The sequence below is a fragment of the Dromiciops gliroides genome, chromosome 4 (genome assembly GCF_019393635.1).
Source record: "Dromiciops gliroides isolate mDroGli1 chromosome 4, mDroGli1.pri, whole genome shotgun sequence".
Lineage (NCBI taxonomy): Eukaryota > Metazoa > Chordata > Mammalia > Microbiotheria > Microbiotheriidae > Dromiciops > Dromiciops gliroides.
The window spans coordinates 757,757-775,177 of NC_057864.1; the positions used below are offsets into that span (position 1 = coordinate 757,757).

The 17,421-nt window shown below is 52.8% G+C and overlaps 1 protein-coding gene across 2 annotated transcripts in view; it reads left to right on the plus strand.

Moving 5' to 3' along the window:
* USP33 (ubiquitin specific peptidase 33) overlaps window positions 1-12,491 on the plus strand; it is a 53,810-nt gene extending 41,319 nt beyond the window's left edge. For both annotated transcript variants that reach the window (XM_044001332.1, XM_044001333.1), the window contains exons 16-24: window positions 42-87; window positions 346-526; window positions 3,105-3,231; window positions 5,109-5,278; window positions 5,551-5,632; window positions 6,832-6,940; window positions 8,794-8,896; window positions 10,578-10,646; window positions 11,352-12,491. In XM_044001332.1, the coding sequence (XP_043857267.1) occupies window positions 42-87; window positions 346-526; window positions 3,105-3,231; window positions 5,109-5,278; window positions 5,551-5,632; window positions 6,832-6,940; window positions 8,794-8,896; window positions 10,578-10,646; window positions 11,352-11,509 (1,045 nt within the window). In that variant the 3' untranslated portion in view covers window positions 11,510-12,491. The remainder of the gene's footprint in view (window positions 1-41; window positions 88-345; window positions 527-3,104; window positions 3,232-5,108; window positions 5,279-5,550; window positions 5,633-6,831; window positions 6,941-8,793; window positions 8,897-10,577; window positions 10,647-11,351) is intronic.
* Window positions 12,492-17,421: the final 4,930 nt, after the last annotated feature.

Sequence of the window (17,421 nt, forward strand, 5' to 3'; positions counted from 1 at the left end):
CTGGGGACCTTTCGTAACCTAATTTCCCCTTCTTTACTTAGACTGAGGAACGGAGTTAAGTTCTGTAAGGTGCAGAAGTTTCCTGAGGTGGGTCACTTGTTTCTGCCTCTGTTCCTCACACTGTAGCTATAGCCCTGGGTGCAGGGGCGATGGGGGGGCTCTTCTGGGGACCAGATTTTGGGGCGGGGGGGTGTCTGGTAGCTTGAGCTGAGTGACATTGAGCCCACATGAGCAACGGGAGGGCGTCCCCTGGGCAGGCCAGCCCCTGCAGGCTCTGGCTCTTCTGATCAGACAGCGGATTCCCCCCCTCAGGCAGCGAGTAATGGGGGCTCTTGTTCCCTGCAGATTTTGTGCATCCACTTGAAGAGGTTCAGGCACGAGCTCATGTTTTCCACCAAAATCAGCACCCACGTGTCTTTTCCTCTTGAGAGTCTGGATCTTCAGCCCTTCCTTGCCAAGGATAGTCCTGCACAGATCGTGACCTATGACCTGTTGTCGGTCATCTGTCACCACGGAACCGCAAGCAGTGAGTACATCAGCTTGGCCACTGTCTTCTGGGTTTTTAACAAGGGTATGGTGGGCGTGAACACTAATCTGTTTTTCAAAGTTTCGCCGGCCAGACCGAGCCAAAAGCATGCAAGAATGCCCCAGGGCTCACGCTGGTCTGTGCCAGCCCGTGTCTGCTCTCTGTGTGATTCATGCTCTCGTGTATTAATGTCTCAACCACTGCCGTGGGTCCTGCTTTAAAAACAACCACATGGAGGACGGCTAGCTGGCGCGGTGGATAAAGCACCAGCTCTGGATTCAGGAGGACCTGAGTTCAAATCTGGCCTCAGACACTTGACACTTACTAGCTGTGTGACCCTGGGCAAGTCACTTAACCCTCATTGCCCTGCCAAGAAAAAAAAATGACTGCATGGTGCATACTTCAATGCATTTATTCCAATTAACCATGAATGGAAGCATGACTCTGCACATGGGTGCAGGGACTGTAACTGCACCACCAGGAACCATCCCAAGGGAAAGGACATAAGAGGAGCCTTCCAGCTCAGTGTGGATCTGCTCGTTTGGGTAAAGAGGATGGGATTCCCTGCAGCCAAGGACACTTCCCATTCTGGAATGGGCGTCCCATCTTTTCACGGCACTGCCTTGGTTTACCCGACCTGCATCAATGCCTCTGGAGATCCTTCTCGTCTGCTCAGAGCAGAGGGCAGCCGGTGCTCAGGGAATCGCACGGACGCTGACCATTGGAGCTCATGCTTAACTTAATGCCCCAACATGTGTGGAATGTCCAGGGATTCTGTGGCAGGCCCTGTGTGGAATCCGGGGGATGTGGCAGGAAGAGGCAGGAGGGCCCTGCCCTTGTGGACTGTCGTCTAATGGGGGCTGGAAAGCAGAGGGGGCCGCCCAAGGGTACCTAGAGCGGGCAGGAGCCAGGCAGAGAAGAGCGGCTACAGAGGGGGAGGGGAAGCCTTGGGAGGCGCTGGGTGCAGAGGCCATTGGGGATGCTGAGGACCAGTGAGTGCTTGCTCCTTCCAGATGTCCACAGATACCCCTAACCGCTTGAAGCTGTGAAGCCCCCTTACTTCTGAAAGCAGGATCGCAGTGGGCGGGTGACCTCTTCTGGGCCTCGTTGGGCAGGGCAGGGCAGGGCAGGCATGCAGCCTCTCTCCTTGGGTCAGGCAGAAGAGCAGCTTTCTTCCTTTGCCCCCAGAAAAACTGAGGCTGCCCCGGAATCACCCAGAGAGCTGAAGGCGCTCTAAGGCTTCTCCTTTAGCTCTGGGGGAAGAGAGAGACGAGTGGGGGAAGGAGGGAGAGAGAAATAGGGAGAGGGAAAGGAGAGGGGGAGGGAGGGGGAAAGAGGAGGAGAGGGAGGGGGGGGAAGTGAGGGAGGGGGAAAGTGGTGGGGGGGAGGGAGAGGGAGCAGCACGGGCCAAGAGCGCACTGGACACAAAACCAGCTCTGTCTTCCTGCTCGCCCAGCAGGCAGCACCGGGCAGAGTCCAGGCGGAGGCCACTGGAGACCTTTGTCCTTGGAAGGCCATCTTTGTTGCCCTTGGCTTTCAAAGGCCAGGATTCCATTTTGGCTCAAGGCAGATGACCCGGTAACAGCCACCCCCCTCAGAGCTTGGTTTGGGCATTGGGGGGCTGTGGCTGGGTAGTCCACTGGTCTGTCCAGCACCTCCCCCACCCCCATCCCCAGCTTCTACGTATTGCCTGCTGACCTCCAGGCTTTAGGAAGATTAAACAAGGGTCCCCTCCCCCTAAAAGGAAGAGGATTCCCACTATGGATGGCAGAGAACCCCAGAACGTTCTCACTAAGGGAGCAATGAGGTGGTAGAGGCGTCTTTTCAGGAGAGGATGGGTAGGGCAGGAAGAGCCGGCAGGGGCCCGTGCCATTGGCATCCTCGGTGCAGGGGAGAGAAAATGCTGAGTGAGTCTGAGGCTGCAGAGGAGCTTACGGCCCTCCGAGATCAGCCGTGGGAGCGCACACGTGGCCGCCAATGTCTTCACTTCTACGCTAGTGCCCCCACCATTCCCACTGGGTACAAGGGCCAACTGTCCCACCAGGACCCCTGTGGGCACACTACTGTTAGGACGCAGGTCCTTGGGTTAGGCTTCAGGTGGCCTCATCTCCGTGGCTCCCTCTGGGGGTCATCTTGGGCCTGCCTGACCTTTCTCTGAGCCTCTGGAAATGTTCCAACCCTGGCCTGGGGCCAGTCTGTTTGTCCACTGCAGCAGAGCCTCTGGCGGGAGCCGAATCCTCTCCTGAGCATCGTTTAGGGGATGAGCCTGGCGTGAAAAGCATCTTTCTGACGGCACCCTGCCCCTCACTCCCAGCACGTGTGCTGGCACTGAGCACGGGGCTGGGGGGTGAGGCAGCCATGGCCGTTCGTCCCCTCTGTGGGCCCAGCCCATTCCCTGGTGCTAGTCACCCCGAGGACGCTGTGAGTGCTGGGCAGGAAGGTCTCTTTTTTCAGTTGATCCAGGGCCTCACGTGACGACTATGGGAGGCTTGCCTGCAGCGTGTGCCCCCTTTTGAGACAGAACTGGGTCATCGGACGCGTTCCTGGCACTAAGCCGTTTCTCCCCTGGCCCTTCTAGGTGGACATTACATCACCTACTGCCGCAATAACCTCAATAACCGGTGGTACGAATTCGACGATCAGAGCGTGACCGAAGTCTCGGAAGCGACTGTCCAGAACGCAGAAGCTTATGTGCTCTTCTACAGGTAAGGGGCTTTCCTGGGGGGTCTGCACCTGGAGGCTGTCACAGCCCCCCCCGGGGGTCCAGAGATCCCAATGGGTCTTCTGGGGAGCCTGTCCATGCCCCAGGCTAAAGGGAGAGAATGGGGGGGGTGCACTGCCTCAGGCATTTATTAGCTACCTGGTGTGTGCCCTGAGCTAAGCACTTGCAAGCCTCGTGGCCACCCAGAGAGAGAGGTGCTGGCACGACCCCTGTTTTATAGAGGAGGAAACTGAGGCAGGCAGCCGTGATGTGACTTGCCTGGGGTCAATGTCTGGGGCTGGATTTGACCTCAGGACTTCCTGACTCCAGGCCCGTGGGGCTCCTGCCTTAGCCCCTGCCTTTCCCTCAGCAGTCCCCTCTCTCTCTTGTTCTGTGATACCTGGGGGATGGGGGTCTCATATCTTATCAAAGGCTCTTCAGTGTGGAGGGTCCAGCCCTCTACCCAAGGATATTTGGCTTCAGGCTCCTGAAGCAAAGAGGCCCCTTGGAGGGATGGATGGTGGCCACCCCCCTGCCCCCACCCAGGGCCAGTGTTGAGGGGGGCTGCTGAGGTCTGGTCCAAGCACTGGGCAAAGGGCCACGAGGTTTGTGTGCACAGGGCGTGTCTACACTGGCTGGGACAGTGGCCCTCTGCTCTTCCGGGCTCCTGCTCTCTGGCCTCCTTAGGCTGCCGGGCATTCTCCGTGTGGGGTTTCTCTCCCACCTTGGGTCTGGCCATGATACATCCTCCCAGGGCAAAGGAGACCATAGGTTTTAGACCAGGGAGAATGAGGGCCGCCTGGCACATATTTTCATGGCCTTTTTTTTTTAATCATAAAAGTATTTGATTGTTTTCCAGTTCCATGTAAAGATAGTTTTCAACATTTGTTTTCATAAGGTTTTGAGTTCCCAATCGTTCTCCCCCCGTTCCCCAAGACAGCGAGCGACCTGGCATAGGTTATATGTGTACAGTCACATGAAACACACTCCTGCATTAGTCATGTTGTGAAAGGAGAATCAGAGCACAAGAAAAACCTCCAAAAAGAAAAAAACAACCACCAAAAGGTAGAAACAGTGTGGTTCAATCTGCACCCAGAATCCACAGCTCTTTCTCTGGAAGTTCTTTGGCATTGTCTCGGGTCACTGCACTGCTGAGAAGAGCCAAGTCTATCCCAGTGGATCGTCACTCAATGTTGCTGTTACTGTGCACCATGTTCTCCTGGTTCTGCTCACTTCACTCAGCATCCGTTCATTTAGGTCTTTCCAGGTTTCTCTGAACTCCTCCTGCTCATCATTTCTTACATCAGAATAATATTCCATTACATTCATGTGCCACAACTTGTCCAGCCATTCCCCTATTGCTGGGCATCCCCTTGATTTCCAATTCTTTGGCACCACAAAGAGCTGCTAGAAATGTTTTTGTGCATGTGGGTCCTTGTCCCTTGTTTAGGATCTCTTTGAATTACAGACCTAGTAGTGCTACCACTGGGTCAAAGGGCATGTGCAGGCCCATGGCCCTTTGGGCATTGCTCCAAATTTCATGGCCTTTAATGTTTGCAAAGTGCTTTGGAATGACCCTGGGAGGCCAGTCTTCGTTATTCCCATTTTACAGAAGAGAAAACTGAGGCAGGCAGCTGGGGACTAGTACAAGTATGAAGCTACATTTGAACACAGGACTTCCCAGCTCCAGGCCCAGCACGCTGTGGCCTGTGGCACCCCCTGGTGACCTCCAAGGCTGGGTCAGATCTTCAGAAAGTCTGTGGCTGGGCTAGCCACACAAGCAGCGTATTTCAGACAGGAGGAGACTGAGGTCGAGGGTGATTGGGTTCTAGGTGGGAGGCTGGTGCTGCCCCTCATTCAGGAAGCATGTCTGTCTCATAGGAAGAGCAGTGAGGATGCGCAAAAGGAGAGGCGGCGGGTGTCCAACTTGTTGAACATGATGGAGCCGAGCCTTCTTCAGTTCTACGTCTCTCGACAGTGGCTGAACAAGTTCAAGACCTTCGCAGAGCCCGGCCCCATCTCCAATCATGACTTTCTCTGTATTCACGGAGGTGAGCAGTCTGGGACCCTCTCTGGGGGGCTTCGGGTTCAAGGGGTACTGGAGGACTCTGCTGAGCCAGGCCCGGGGCTGCCAGACAGTCAGGCCTCTGTCCCCTCGTCAGCCTTCCTGGCGCAGCAAGCCTGCCGGGGCCCATCTCGGAGCTTGTCTTTTTCCTGCGCCGTTCAGGACAAAGCCTCTGATGCGGGTGAGGTCCCGGGATGAACGTGCCCTCGTTCTGGTGTGTTCTGATAACCTGAGACTTCTCTCTCCCCTTCTCCTCAGGGGTCCCCCCACGCAAAGCCAGCTACATTGAAGACCTCGTGGTGATGCTCCCTCAGAACATTTGGGACAACTTATATAGCAGGTACCCCCCTCATTGTAGTCTGAGCATGGGGGGTCAGGGGGAGTCAGGAAGCAGCTGCTCGAGCCACAGTGTGCATGTGCCCAGGCTCTCCCACCACCTTCTAGGAAAACAGGTTGTGGAGGTGAAGAAATGAGTGGTGACTGACCACAGGTCAGGGGAGGTGGGGAGGGGGAGAGAAAGAGCAGGAAGGGAAGAGGAAAGAGAGGGTGGGAGAGAAAGGGGAGGAGGGAGAGAGGGAAGGGCGGGGGAGAGGAGTGAGGGGTGGGGATGACTGGAAAGGGCAGAAAGAAGTAGGGAGTGGGCAGAGAAAGAAAGGAGGATGGAGAGGGAGAGAGGAAGGAGAAGAGAGAAGGAGATGGGGATGGAGGGAGGGGAGAGAAAAAGAGGAGAAAAAAGAGAAAAAGAGAAAAAACTGGGGGAGAGAGAAGGAAGAAGGGGAGGAGCCAGCGAGCATCTTGTCTTCTCACGTCCCTCTGCCGGGCCGATGAGGACAGTGTCCAGAGGACGGCCCCCTGGTTGTCTTATAAAATGTTTACTTGTGTCTCTTTCATTTTGTTTTTTGTTTTGTTTTGTTTTTGTTTTTTGGTGAGGCAATTGGGGTTAAGTGACTTGCCCAGGGTCACACAGCTAGTAAGTGTTAAGTGTCTGAGGCTGGATTTGAACTCGGGTCCTCCTGAATCCAGGGCCGGTGCTCTATCCACTGTGCCACCTAGCTGCCCCGCCTCTTTAATTTTGAAGCTACTTTTATATTTGCAGGCACTTTCTTTGGTCATTAAGCACAGGTAAACTAAGGCAGGTCCCAAAGGCAGACTCTGCTAAGAGGTCACGGCCGCGAAGCCTGGCCAGTGAGCCCATATGAATTTGTCTCTGTGCTCCCTCAAGTAATAGTAGGAATTTTAGACCCGTGGAGTGGAGATGAGGCAGAAGTCCTGCCCCCTCCCCCTGTCGGGGCTCCCTGGGGGCGCCTGTCATGCCCCCTTCCCTGCCAAGGGCTCTGGGTTCCCACGCGGATGCTGGCACCGTCACGGATGCTGGCACCGTCACGGATGCTGGCACCGTCACGGATGCTGGCACCGTCACGGATGCTGGCACCGTCACAGATGCTGGCACCGTTGGTGCTCTAGGGGTCAGGGGCGCATCGTTGAGAGGGCGTGGGAGGCGTTTGCCAGACTCCAGTGGCACTGCCCTTTGTGATTCAGGTACGGGGGAGGTCCTGCAGTGAACCACCTGTACGTGTGCCACACCTGCCAGATCGAAGCAGAGAGAGCAGAGAAGAGAAGGAAGATGGAGCTGGAGTTGTTTATCCGGGTGAGTCTCTGCCCCTCCCCGCAGACGTCCTCCCCTGTTCAGTTACACACGGACAGAGCACGTGCTGAGAGGGCTGGAGGAGGAGATGATGGCGGGGGAGCCATACCTCGCGGCTTGGAGATGACTGGGCGCTGCTCTGTCCCCTCCCCTGCATCCGCCTCAGTGACCTCTTCAGGCCCGGGTTCAACTCCTCTCATTGTGAGAACAGAACCTCGAGTCCCAGAGGCTGGGCCCAGGGCCACGCCAAGCCACCCCCCACCACACACCTCCCCAGCACATTGCTGCTGCCACAGTCTTCGGTCAGATTTTGCCCCTTTCTCGCTCTGGCTCCTGCACCAGCCTCTTTGTCCAGGAGAGACTTGAACCAAGAACAGGGTTTCCTCTACACAAATCCCATAATGACCCAAGGCGAGTGACGCCCAGCAGGGTGTGTTGTAAGACCCTCAACGAGATGTTTCCCGAGGGGAGTGATCTTCCTCTGAGCCCCTCCTGACCTGGAAGGCGCTGGTGGGATGTGTCCTGTGTAGACGTGGACTCTATGATCATGTGGCTTCTTAACTGGACCCGCCAGACTTGGAAGGCCCCCAGGGTGCCATCTCTCTCCCTCTGATGGAGAGCAGTGCCAAGCCTGGGATGCGTGCGGGTCCCACTCACCAGGCAGACTGAGACCCTCAGGCTGGGGGCTGGTGACGCCCTCATACCGTGATGCCTTCATCATCCTCACCGTGGCTGTTGGGCAACACACCTGCCAGGGTGCCCTGCCTCCATCCCGGGCACGCCTTGTCTAACCTCCGGTGTTGCTAAGCCAGTGACTTGGCAGGCTATGCCTGGCTACTGCAGCTCACTTGTTCAGTGGCATCATCCATCCTTTTCTGAAACCATGCAGTGGGACACACTGTGGCCCACAGAATTCCTGTGCCAAGGACAAGGGAAGCTCGTAGTGAACCCCATTTAATCTGGCCTGGATGACTTTGGGTAGTACCTCAGTTCATGCATGCAGCTCTTGCTGTTTGCAGGGTGATGTGGGAACTGCTGGGGCAGATTCTAGGGCCTGAGAATCTGCCCCAGGGGTTCAGTGAGTGGAAGGGTCTTGGCATAGTGAGTAACAGAGCAGGGATTTATTGCTGAGGGAGGGGCAGAGATGCTTAGACCTACTCTGAGAAGAATGACTTCAGTGGGTGAGGAGGAGGGGTGGACTCATGGGGGAGAGACTGGAGACTGGCAGATGCCCCAGCACTGATCGATCACTGAGGTGTGAGGAGATGTGGGGAAGGGTCTGCTCCAGGATTGTGGCAGCATCGGGGGAGAGGGGGCTGCCAAGGAGACAGCGGAAGGCAGAAATGGCACTTTGGTGATGGGTTGGGTGGGGGGTATGCATCTGGGTTATGCACAGGGTGGGGCTGGAAAAAGGAGTCAGAAAGGGAAAGATTGGGGGGGAAAGAGCATGGTCGGCATCGAGGTGGGCCTGGACTTGGGACTTGTCTGCAGAGGGACAGTGCTAGGAGGGCCAAGAGCCAGTCACTGAGTCACCGAGGTCAGAAGAGGGGCCAGGGAATGGCAGGGAGGATGGAGGATGGTGGGTGTGGGTGACGGGGAGGAGCAGTGCCATGTGCACCCCCCCACCCCCGGCCAAACGATGCCATCAGAGAGGCTGGGAGAGGAGGGAGCGGGGACCACGGACCCAAGCAGACCGGGGAGACTGAGGATCAGGAAGAGGCTGGAGATGAGGAGAGGCCGGGCTCCAGGGTCCCTGTGCCCGGTGTTGGATCCCTTGTCGTCAGGCCTGGCGAGATGGGGAGGGGGAGAGAGTGGGCCTGGGGCGCCTTAGCAGCCTCAGCATTTGTCCCTTGCAGCTGAACCGGGCCTTCCAAGAAGAGGAGTCGCCAGCGGTGTTCTTCTGCATCAGCATGCAGTGGTTCAGAGAGTGGGAAGGGTTTGTAAAAGGGAAGGATGGAGGTGAGTCAGTGGGGGGCCCGCGCTTCACTTCCCTCACCATCCTCTGTGGTTTCTCCAGTTCTCCAGAAGTCTGGGAGCTCTGGGCACCTTTTCTGGCCGTGTTTCTGGCCCGGGAGGCTCTGGTCCCATAGCCTCACGAGGACCAAGTGACCTGGAGCTCCTGGCTGCTCCCCCAGGCTAATGAAAGGCCCCAAACTAAAGGTCCGGGGTTCCTGCCCCCCCTCCCCCCGAGAGGATCTCTGGGCAGCCTGGACCATGGATGCTTTTGTTTTCTGTGATCGTGACTTGGTGGTGCACCAGCCAGTGAGTGCTAGACAAGCAAAAAGTGACCCAACTGTACAGATGTGAACTTGACCAGGGGTCAGAGACAGGCAGGAGACTCCCTGTAAGACCTAGGGATGGGGGCAGCTAGGTGGTGCAGTGGATTCAGGAGGACCTGAGTTCAAATCCAGCCTTAGACACTTGACACTAGCTGTGATCTTAGGCAAGTCACTTAACCCTCATTGCCCCACCCCCCAAAAAATTGGGGATGGAGCAGGCACCCATAGATAGGGAAAAGGGTGGGAAAACTGGGGGACATGAGTGTGATAGACATGATCATGCCAGAGGAAGGGCTGCCCAAGAGGGATTCAGAAAGAAGACCCCCAAAGCCCAGGGTGATCCCGAGGAAAGGCCAAAGAAACCCACCACCCCTGGCAGCCACCATTGCCGATGGCCCTTGGTCCCAAGGGTGAGCTCCCCCTGGAAGGGGGACCAGTCCTGCCCTTCTAGGTTTCAGGAAGGGTCCCTTCATGTCTGGGTACTCCATCCATGAGGGCTGCTTCTCCAGAGTCAAGGGGGGATCCCACACTTGAGGGTTTTCAGGAAGTTCAGAATTAGTCCAGTCAGGAGCCAAGCTCCTCCAGCCTTCCCAAGTGGGGATTTGGGGTCACTCGGCTCCATCTAGCATCTGTGCTTGTCTGGGTTTTGTTTTGTTTTGTTTCATTTGAAGGAATTCAGTGTCTTTGAAAGCCAGCTGGTGCCCGCCTTCAGGCGGTCCCTGGCCCTCTGCTTCCCTTGTCCTCCTTTGGTAATAACAGTCTCTGGAATCTAACGTAGCTTCTCCCACCAGGTGATGGCTTCAGGTTTCTATCAAGTCCCATGTTAAGCTTTCATAGCCCCACTTCAAGCAGCGGGGCAGAGTCTGGCTCCTGTCTTAGCTCTGAGCCCCCAGACCCTGACGTGAGCTGGGCTCAACTTCTAGCTCTAGGGCCACTCTCCCATCCCCCCATTCGTGGGGGGCTTCGTGATGGCTCTGAGGCACCTGCTGCCTTAGAACCAGGCATGTTCTAGTGACATGATGGTGTAATACAGAGCCGTGTCACAGGAGGTTGTATCGGGCTGTTCCTTGGCTCTGGGACCCTTGCTGGACTCAACCGCTCCACTGACTTCACAGAACTAGTGAGAGATCACTTCTGTGAACACACTTCCCACACTCATCGCTCCCCAGCCGAGATGCCCCCCCAAGCCTTTGTCCTGCACTCACCAGCTGGGCAGGCAGAGGTCAGAAGGGAGGTCCCATTGTCTTGTCTTCTGCCTTCCCTATGATTTTTAGCCACACAATGACAGTTAATTTAGTATAAATCTGAAAAAACATTTCTTCTGAAGATCACATTTGACCATTTCCCCCTTGCTGCCCTAGATCCCCCCGGTCCCATTGATAATACTAAGATTGCCGTCACTAAGGGTGGTAGTGTCGTCCTCAAACAAGGTAAGCTGAGCGTTACATACCTGACTGTGTCAGACTCATTGTTCACATGTGGTTTTTGTCAGTGTCGTGGATGCCATTTATTGGCTCCCAAAAGGGAGGGCTGAAGGGGAGCGTCCTTCCTCCCACTGGGCTTCCCTGCTCCTGGGCTAATAGGCTGGGGGGGAGGGGGGTGTGTGGATCGATAGATAGATAGATAGATAGACGGATGGATGGATGGATAGACAGATGGACAGATGGATAGAAGGTTAGATGGACAGGTGGGTGGACGCATCTTCAGCCTGTCTTTTAGTAATAGATGATAAGCTATCTACAAAGCAATCTCATCTTCACTCCATAGGGGATTGGATGCTTTTGGGCAAAGGAACAGGGTCAAAATGCAGGTGGAAATGTTGGATAAGGAGGGGAGATCAAAGGCTTCTGGGCCCTCTGATTTTGTTTTTCTGTCTTATGTAGAAGTGAGTTTTAGATTTGTTGTTCAGTTCTGCCCTCTCTCCCCTTCTGTTTTCTCACCAAAGTAGGATAGGTGTGACATCACAGGCTGCTTCTTGAGTCAGGCGTGTCTGAAATGTGGGGGGGCCCGGCATGGTAGCACCCAGCTGTGCTGGGACGGCACGGGACCGTTCCAGAGCTTGTTCCTGTGCGTAGAGCCCAGGGCAGGGCTAGTTGACAATAGACACCCTAACCTCTGCGTGCACTCCTCCCCAGGGGCAGATTCGGGGCAGATTTCTGAAGAAACGTGGAATTTCCTTCATTCCATCTACGGGGGGGGTCCTGAGGTCATTTTGCGACCACCCGTCGCCCCTGTAGAGCCTGACATGCTGCAGACAGAGGAGAACGTTGAAGTCGAGACTCGAGCCCTCTGACCACAAGGATACTGATCATGATGTCCGTGGGAAATCAATTCCACTTGCACAAAGAAAAAACCATTCCTGAAAGCATGTTGACTTTCTTGCTTTTTTACCTTTGCCCCCTTCCTTCCCCCTCACTGGGCATTACAGTTGTGGGTGAGCGCATCACAACTTGGGATCTACTCTAGGTGATGCGTTTAACGCTAAATAATTTACTGTGAAATCTTTCAGATGTTACGTTTTGGAAGGGACGAGCTCCGTGTCTTGAAATTGTTCAATCAGCGGACAGTAGGTCATTGATCTTTTTTACATGTAGACTTGTCAAATAAAATGGCTTTTACGATGGTTTTCATCCCCAAATCCCATGATTCCGACCCCATGTTGAGTGCTCCATCAAGGGCGCCTGTTGGAAATGGACTCTGCGGGGCCCCTTTAAATTGTTCAGGTCGGAACTGGAGGATTTGTGTGAATTTCCTAAAACTCAGGAAAAGTAACCCCTCACCCCTTTTTGGCACTGCACATGGAAACCTTGGCCACGCTTTCTCCTTTGGCCGTGTCATGAACACGATTGGTTTGGGTGGGTTCGTCAGCAGATGGAATTGCTTGTATGTTGTCAGTGTTTGGTGTCAATGCTTACAAGCCCAGATAGCATTGCATTTGTGGCGGTGGCTGTAGAATCGCCAGCCAGTTTTAGGGTACTTTTCTTTTGAGAGCATGCAGTGTGTAATGTACATCAGTACCCCTGACCACACTGAAGAGCGCTTGGAGAAGCTTTCTCTTACATGCATCAACATCCCTCCTGAATAATTTTCTGCACCTCTCTCTGCAGCATGAATACATGATGTCCAAAGCTGGGCTGATGGCGAGATGGCAAAACCGAGCCGGGTGATTCCTTCGGGAATGTTGCAAGGCGCTGGTTGGGGTTGTGGGGGGAGGGACCACTTGTTGCTGCTACAGCTCAAGCAATGTTCTGAACCAGCTCAATAAAGTGATTTGTAAAAACGGTCTTCTGAAGGTTTGTGGGGAAAAAAAATGAAAGGACAATGTTCCTGGTCAGGTCCCCTGCTTGGCCTGAGGCCCTTAGGTATGAGAAGAGGGGGAAATGAAAAGTTGATTTCCCCTATGGGGCTCATGCAAGAGATGAGATGGCAAGAGAAAGCCCTGTGCAGAAAGGGTGCAGAGACCCTGAGCAGCTTTCCCAAAAGGCATCCTCACTGTGAGGGGCCTTCCTGCCTCCACTGGAAGACCTCTTGGTCTTCCCCCCATTGTGGAGTGAAGATCACCAGTGGCTTCTTGAGCTCAGACCTTCAGAAATTTCCCTAAGTCTTCTCCAAACCACATATCCCGAGCTCCGTGTCCAGTCTTCACACAGCATAGGTATACAACTCTTCACCATCTCTGGTAGCGCCCTTCTCAAATTGAGGGTTCCCTAAAGCACAGAGTGTTTGAGGGGATTGACATGGGCAAAAGGCAGCTTCCCACTCCTGGGAGCTGTCCGCAGTACAACCCTTTAGAGTCGGTGCACGTTTGTTAAGGGTCTCCTAGGTGCTGGAGATGCATGCGACAAGGAGACCTCGTTAGTTTTCTAGACTGTTAAGCCCTTGATCCTTTACAGATGAGATGTGTGATTTTTGTGAAGACCATTCTTCAGTGGGTGTGACACTTGGCCCTGTTGACAGATCCATCCTTCCCAGTAGATGGACAAAGGGTGCAACCTGTGCCTTTGTCCAGGGAATTGGTAGAACTTTTGTCCACATGTGTCCCCAGGGCACGGTGCCCAACACCTTCCATGTTGTCCTGGAGCTATTGATGCCTGCTGTCACCACCGCTATTTGGTTCAGAATCCATGTCATTGAGACATCAGGACACATTCTTCCATCTTTTTCACGGGGAAAGCATGAAATGCTTGCCAACCACTTTCTGCCAATGGTTAGCCTAGTGTAGCCTTTAATTGCTGCAACCGTGTTGGGCACTGTGACCATTCCTTCCTTCTGAGCATGTGCCTCCTCCCCATGCAGAAGCCTTGCCTGACCTCACATTTTCTCCTTGTCCCTTCTCCAGAATCCTTTAATAATAGTCACCATAGGGGGCAGCTAGGTGGCACAGTGGATACAGCACCAGCCCTGGATTCAGGACTGAGTACCTGAGTTCAAATCTGACCTCAGACACTTAACACTTACTAGCTGTGTGACCCTGGGCAAGTCACTTAACCCCAATTGCCTCACTTTAAAAAAAAAAAAAGGATTATAAAATAGTCACCATTGATATAGCACTTTAAGTTTTGCAAAGTGCCCTCAACGATCCTGCATGGGAAGGGCTGTCATCACCCCCATTTTTCAATTGAGACTGAGGCAAACAGAAGTGACTTGCCTGGGATCTTGCAGCTAATTAGTATCTGAAGCCAATTTTGAACTCGGGTCTTCCTGACTCCTGGCTCAGTGTCGACTAACTTTATGAATGCCCACTTCTAGCACTAGGTCTGCAATTCTGTGACTTTTATTCAAATCCTGACTAACTGGTGTAATTGGGAGAAAAAGTACAAGGCAACCTAGATGATGTCACAGGGTGTGGTTTTTAAAGTCAGTTTGCCTTGGGCAGGGCCCTATTTCTGTTTGACACAGTGGTTCACATGCATCGGTTCTGTCCCTGTGCTCCTCATTTCCCGTCTCTAGCTGGCTTCTGCCAGTAAAGAGGGATGGAGGACTGAAATAGAAGTGATGAGAACTTTGGTGGGAAGCAGGCATTTGTTTTCAGATTTTGTGAAAGATAATGAGAGCAGAGCATGGCATCCATTTGTGCAGACCCTAGACTTACGGAGAACATTCAGAGGAAGACTAGTGTAGGGCCAAATTTAATATGGGGAGAGAGAACTGGGTGACTCACTGTAATGTTAGGGTTCAGAAAATAATGAGGGACCTCTAGGTCCAAAGTTTCCTTCCTTCCAAACTGCCTTTTTTTAGTTATTTCTCCCAGGCTAACAAGAAAGGAGATTAACAGCCTCTTTTCCACAAACAAATCAGGTTTTATTAATGGGAATAAAATACATAACAAGGTGAAGTTAATAAAGCCAGGGATAAGGGAAGAGAAAAATGGATAAGCTCCCTGGCTTTAGCAAAGACTGACTCAATCCCCAAACTTGCTTCCAGCTCAGCTAATTTGAAGAGCTGGCCCCATTTCTATTAACTCACCACCTGGGGTCTGTAGTTTCTATGGGAGTCAGCTGGGCAGCTCCTCTCCAGTCCTCTCGGAAGCTCACCAACAGGAAAGAGAGAGCTCCCAGCCTCAATGTTCTCTTTTCTACCTTTTCTCTCCCTCCCCCAAAAGGGAGGTCCTTCAAGTTGCTTGGCCAAGAGTGGTCCCCCTGGTGACATCAGTAGTATATGTCACTCAGGGCAGGCCAGGTGTGGCCTGTATCTAATCATCCCAAGTAGGTATTTAGTTTCTCAAACAATACTAAATCAGGTGGGACCCCTGGGCATCTGCCAAATTCCATTTTTTTTATCACATTAGGCAGGAGGATCCGACACTTCAAAACCCTAACCTTAACTCTACAAACAAGTGAGCCCAAGAGGGATAAGAAGTTCCAAGAATAAGATCCTGACAATAGAAAGAAGGAATTCAGATGATTAGGAGGAAAGGGGGGAATTGTCTAAAGAGATCAGCAGGGATGTCGATAGAACTCATTATCCAGCTTATTCTCTAAAAAGACCCATAACAGAAGATGACCATAATGTTCAAAGACAGATCTTGGCATGAAAGACTAGAAAACTCTTCAATTTGGCCTAACACCATGACTACATTCTGTTTGTTTGTTTAAATTGTTTTTTTAATCATAAAAGTATTTTATTTTCCAGTTACATGTAAAGATGGTTTTCAACAATTATTATCATAAGATTTTTAGTTCCAAATTTTTCTCCCTCCTCTTCCCTCCCCAAGACAGAAAGCATGTTTTCACATTAGTCATGTTGTGAAAGAAGAATCAGAACAAAAGGGAAAAACCTCAAAAAGGAAAAAAAAAAGGTGGAAACAGTCTGGTTCAATGTGCATCCCGATTCTGTGGTTCCTTCTCCAGAGGTGGAGAGCATTTTCCAATCAAGAGGCCTTTGGAATTGTCTTGGATCATTTCATTGCTGCAAAACTCCACCATTTACAGGAAGCCTTTCCCAACCCCTCTTAATTTCAGCCCCTTCCCTCTGTTCCTTATTTCCTATTTAGCCTCTATAAAGCTGGTTTGTAGATACTTATGTGCATGTTGTCTTCCCCAATAGATTGTAAGTTCCTTCAGGGCAAGGCCTATCTTTTGTCTCTTTTCACCTTCATGGCACTTAGCACCATGCCTGGCACATGGCAGGGGCTTAATAAAGGTTTACTGATTGATTAGGAAGGCCCCCTCCTCACTTCCTTGGGCAGTGTTCCCTAGCTTCTCAGCAGGGAGCAACTCTACCCTATGACCCTGATTAGATTTGGCATAGACCTGCCCCAGGCTGCAGCTTTCACAAGTAATGGACAAAAGCATTCCTTAGAGACAGAGGGGGTGGCCCTGATCCTGTGCACTACCTATGCCCCCTTAATATAACTAATCATGATCCCTCACCCCCATGATGCTGCCAGGATTGGTTAGAACCAGTAGGTCCCAGCTCAGGACTCTCCCTCTCTTAGTCCACTCAAGAAATGGGCTTGGGCATATTGGTTTCTGCTCTGGGTCATTTATCCTCCTTAGTTTCAGGTACCAGGGGTGATCCTCAGCAGACCCACTTGGGCAGTGGTGATCTTGGGGCCAGGATCCCAGGCAGGAGGTTGTAGCTGGGCAGCTGGGCAAGGATGCCCTGAGAAGCCAGGCTGGCAGGAACTCAAGCCCGAAGGTGGGTTAACCTGGGAACTGGGACAATACAGGAACTGAGCCACACTTCGACCTAATCTTCCTCCAGAGACAAAGTTGGTGCAAGGGGGAGGAGGATTATGCTTCCTTTGTGTCTGGGAGGAGACGGATATATTTATGATTCTATCTTTTGGAGAAAGTGTTTCTTTGTAAAAGCTAATAGGATTATTAGAGCTTAGAGGGAATTGGGGTACAGGGGCCACCCCCTACACTTGAGCACCATCGCTGGGGACTGGAACCTTTGAGTGAGACCTAGACACCTTTCAATTCCTGTGGGCTGCCAGAGGGTACTGGGGGAAGTGGTGAAATGTAACCTATCTGAACTTCCAGGTAGTGTGGGCCAGGGTACTCAGTGTTACAGGGACTGCAGCTCAGAAGAGAGACTAGGCATACATATAGACACCTGGGAATGCAGCTGCATAGAGATGCTATTTGAACCCATAGTGGCTCATGAGGTCACCAAAGGAGAGAATTGAGGAAAAAGAGAAGAGGGGGCCAGGACAGAGCTTTGGTGAGTGGTCATGAAGAATCACTGGAGTAGTCAGATGGGTAGACAGAGGACCAGAACAGCCCAGAGAGGAGGGAGTATTCATGAGGAGAGGTGTCAAATGCTGCACAGAGGACCTTTCCTGCATCCAGGCACTACACAGCACCACGTTGGCTCTTGTCACCATGGACTGGTGCCAAGATGCATGTGCTCCATCTTGGCAGAAAGCAGGCAAAAGTGGACAAAATCCAAATAAAACCTTGTAGCAGGCTCATACAGTCAAGTGTAATGGGCCTTTGCACCACACCCAGAACGTTGATGATGGAAGCATCCACTGTGACTCCCACAAATGGACTTGGGGTCCTGGTCTTGTCCTTTTCAGTTCTAGGTGGTCAGTGGAGTGCCGGCCCTGGGAGCATGAGCCACAGTGGCCTTGGAGCCAGAATACTCAGCAGCAGAAAAGCCCAGAGGGGCTAGGGTGTCAGCACACAGACCCAGGACCTTTGGACTTAGCTTCCTTTCTCTCCCTATAGACAAGAGGCATAAAGGGGATCACGTCCC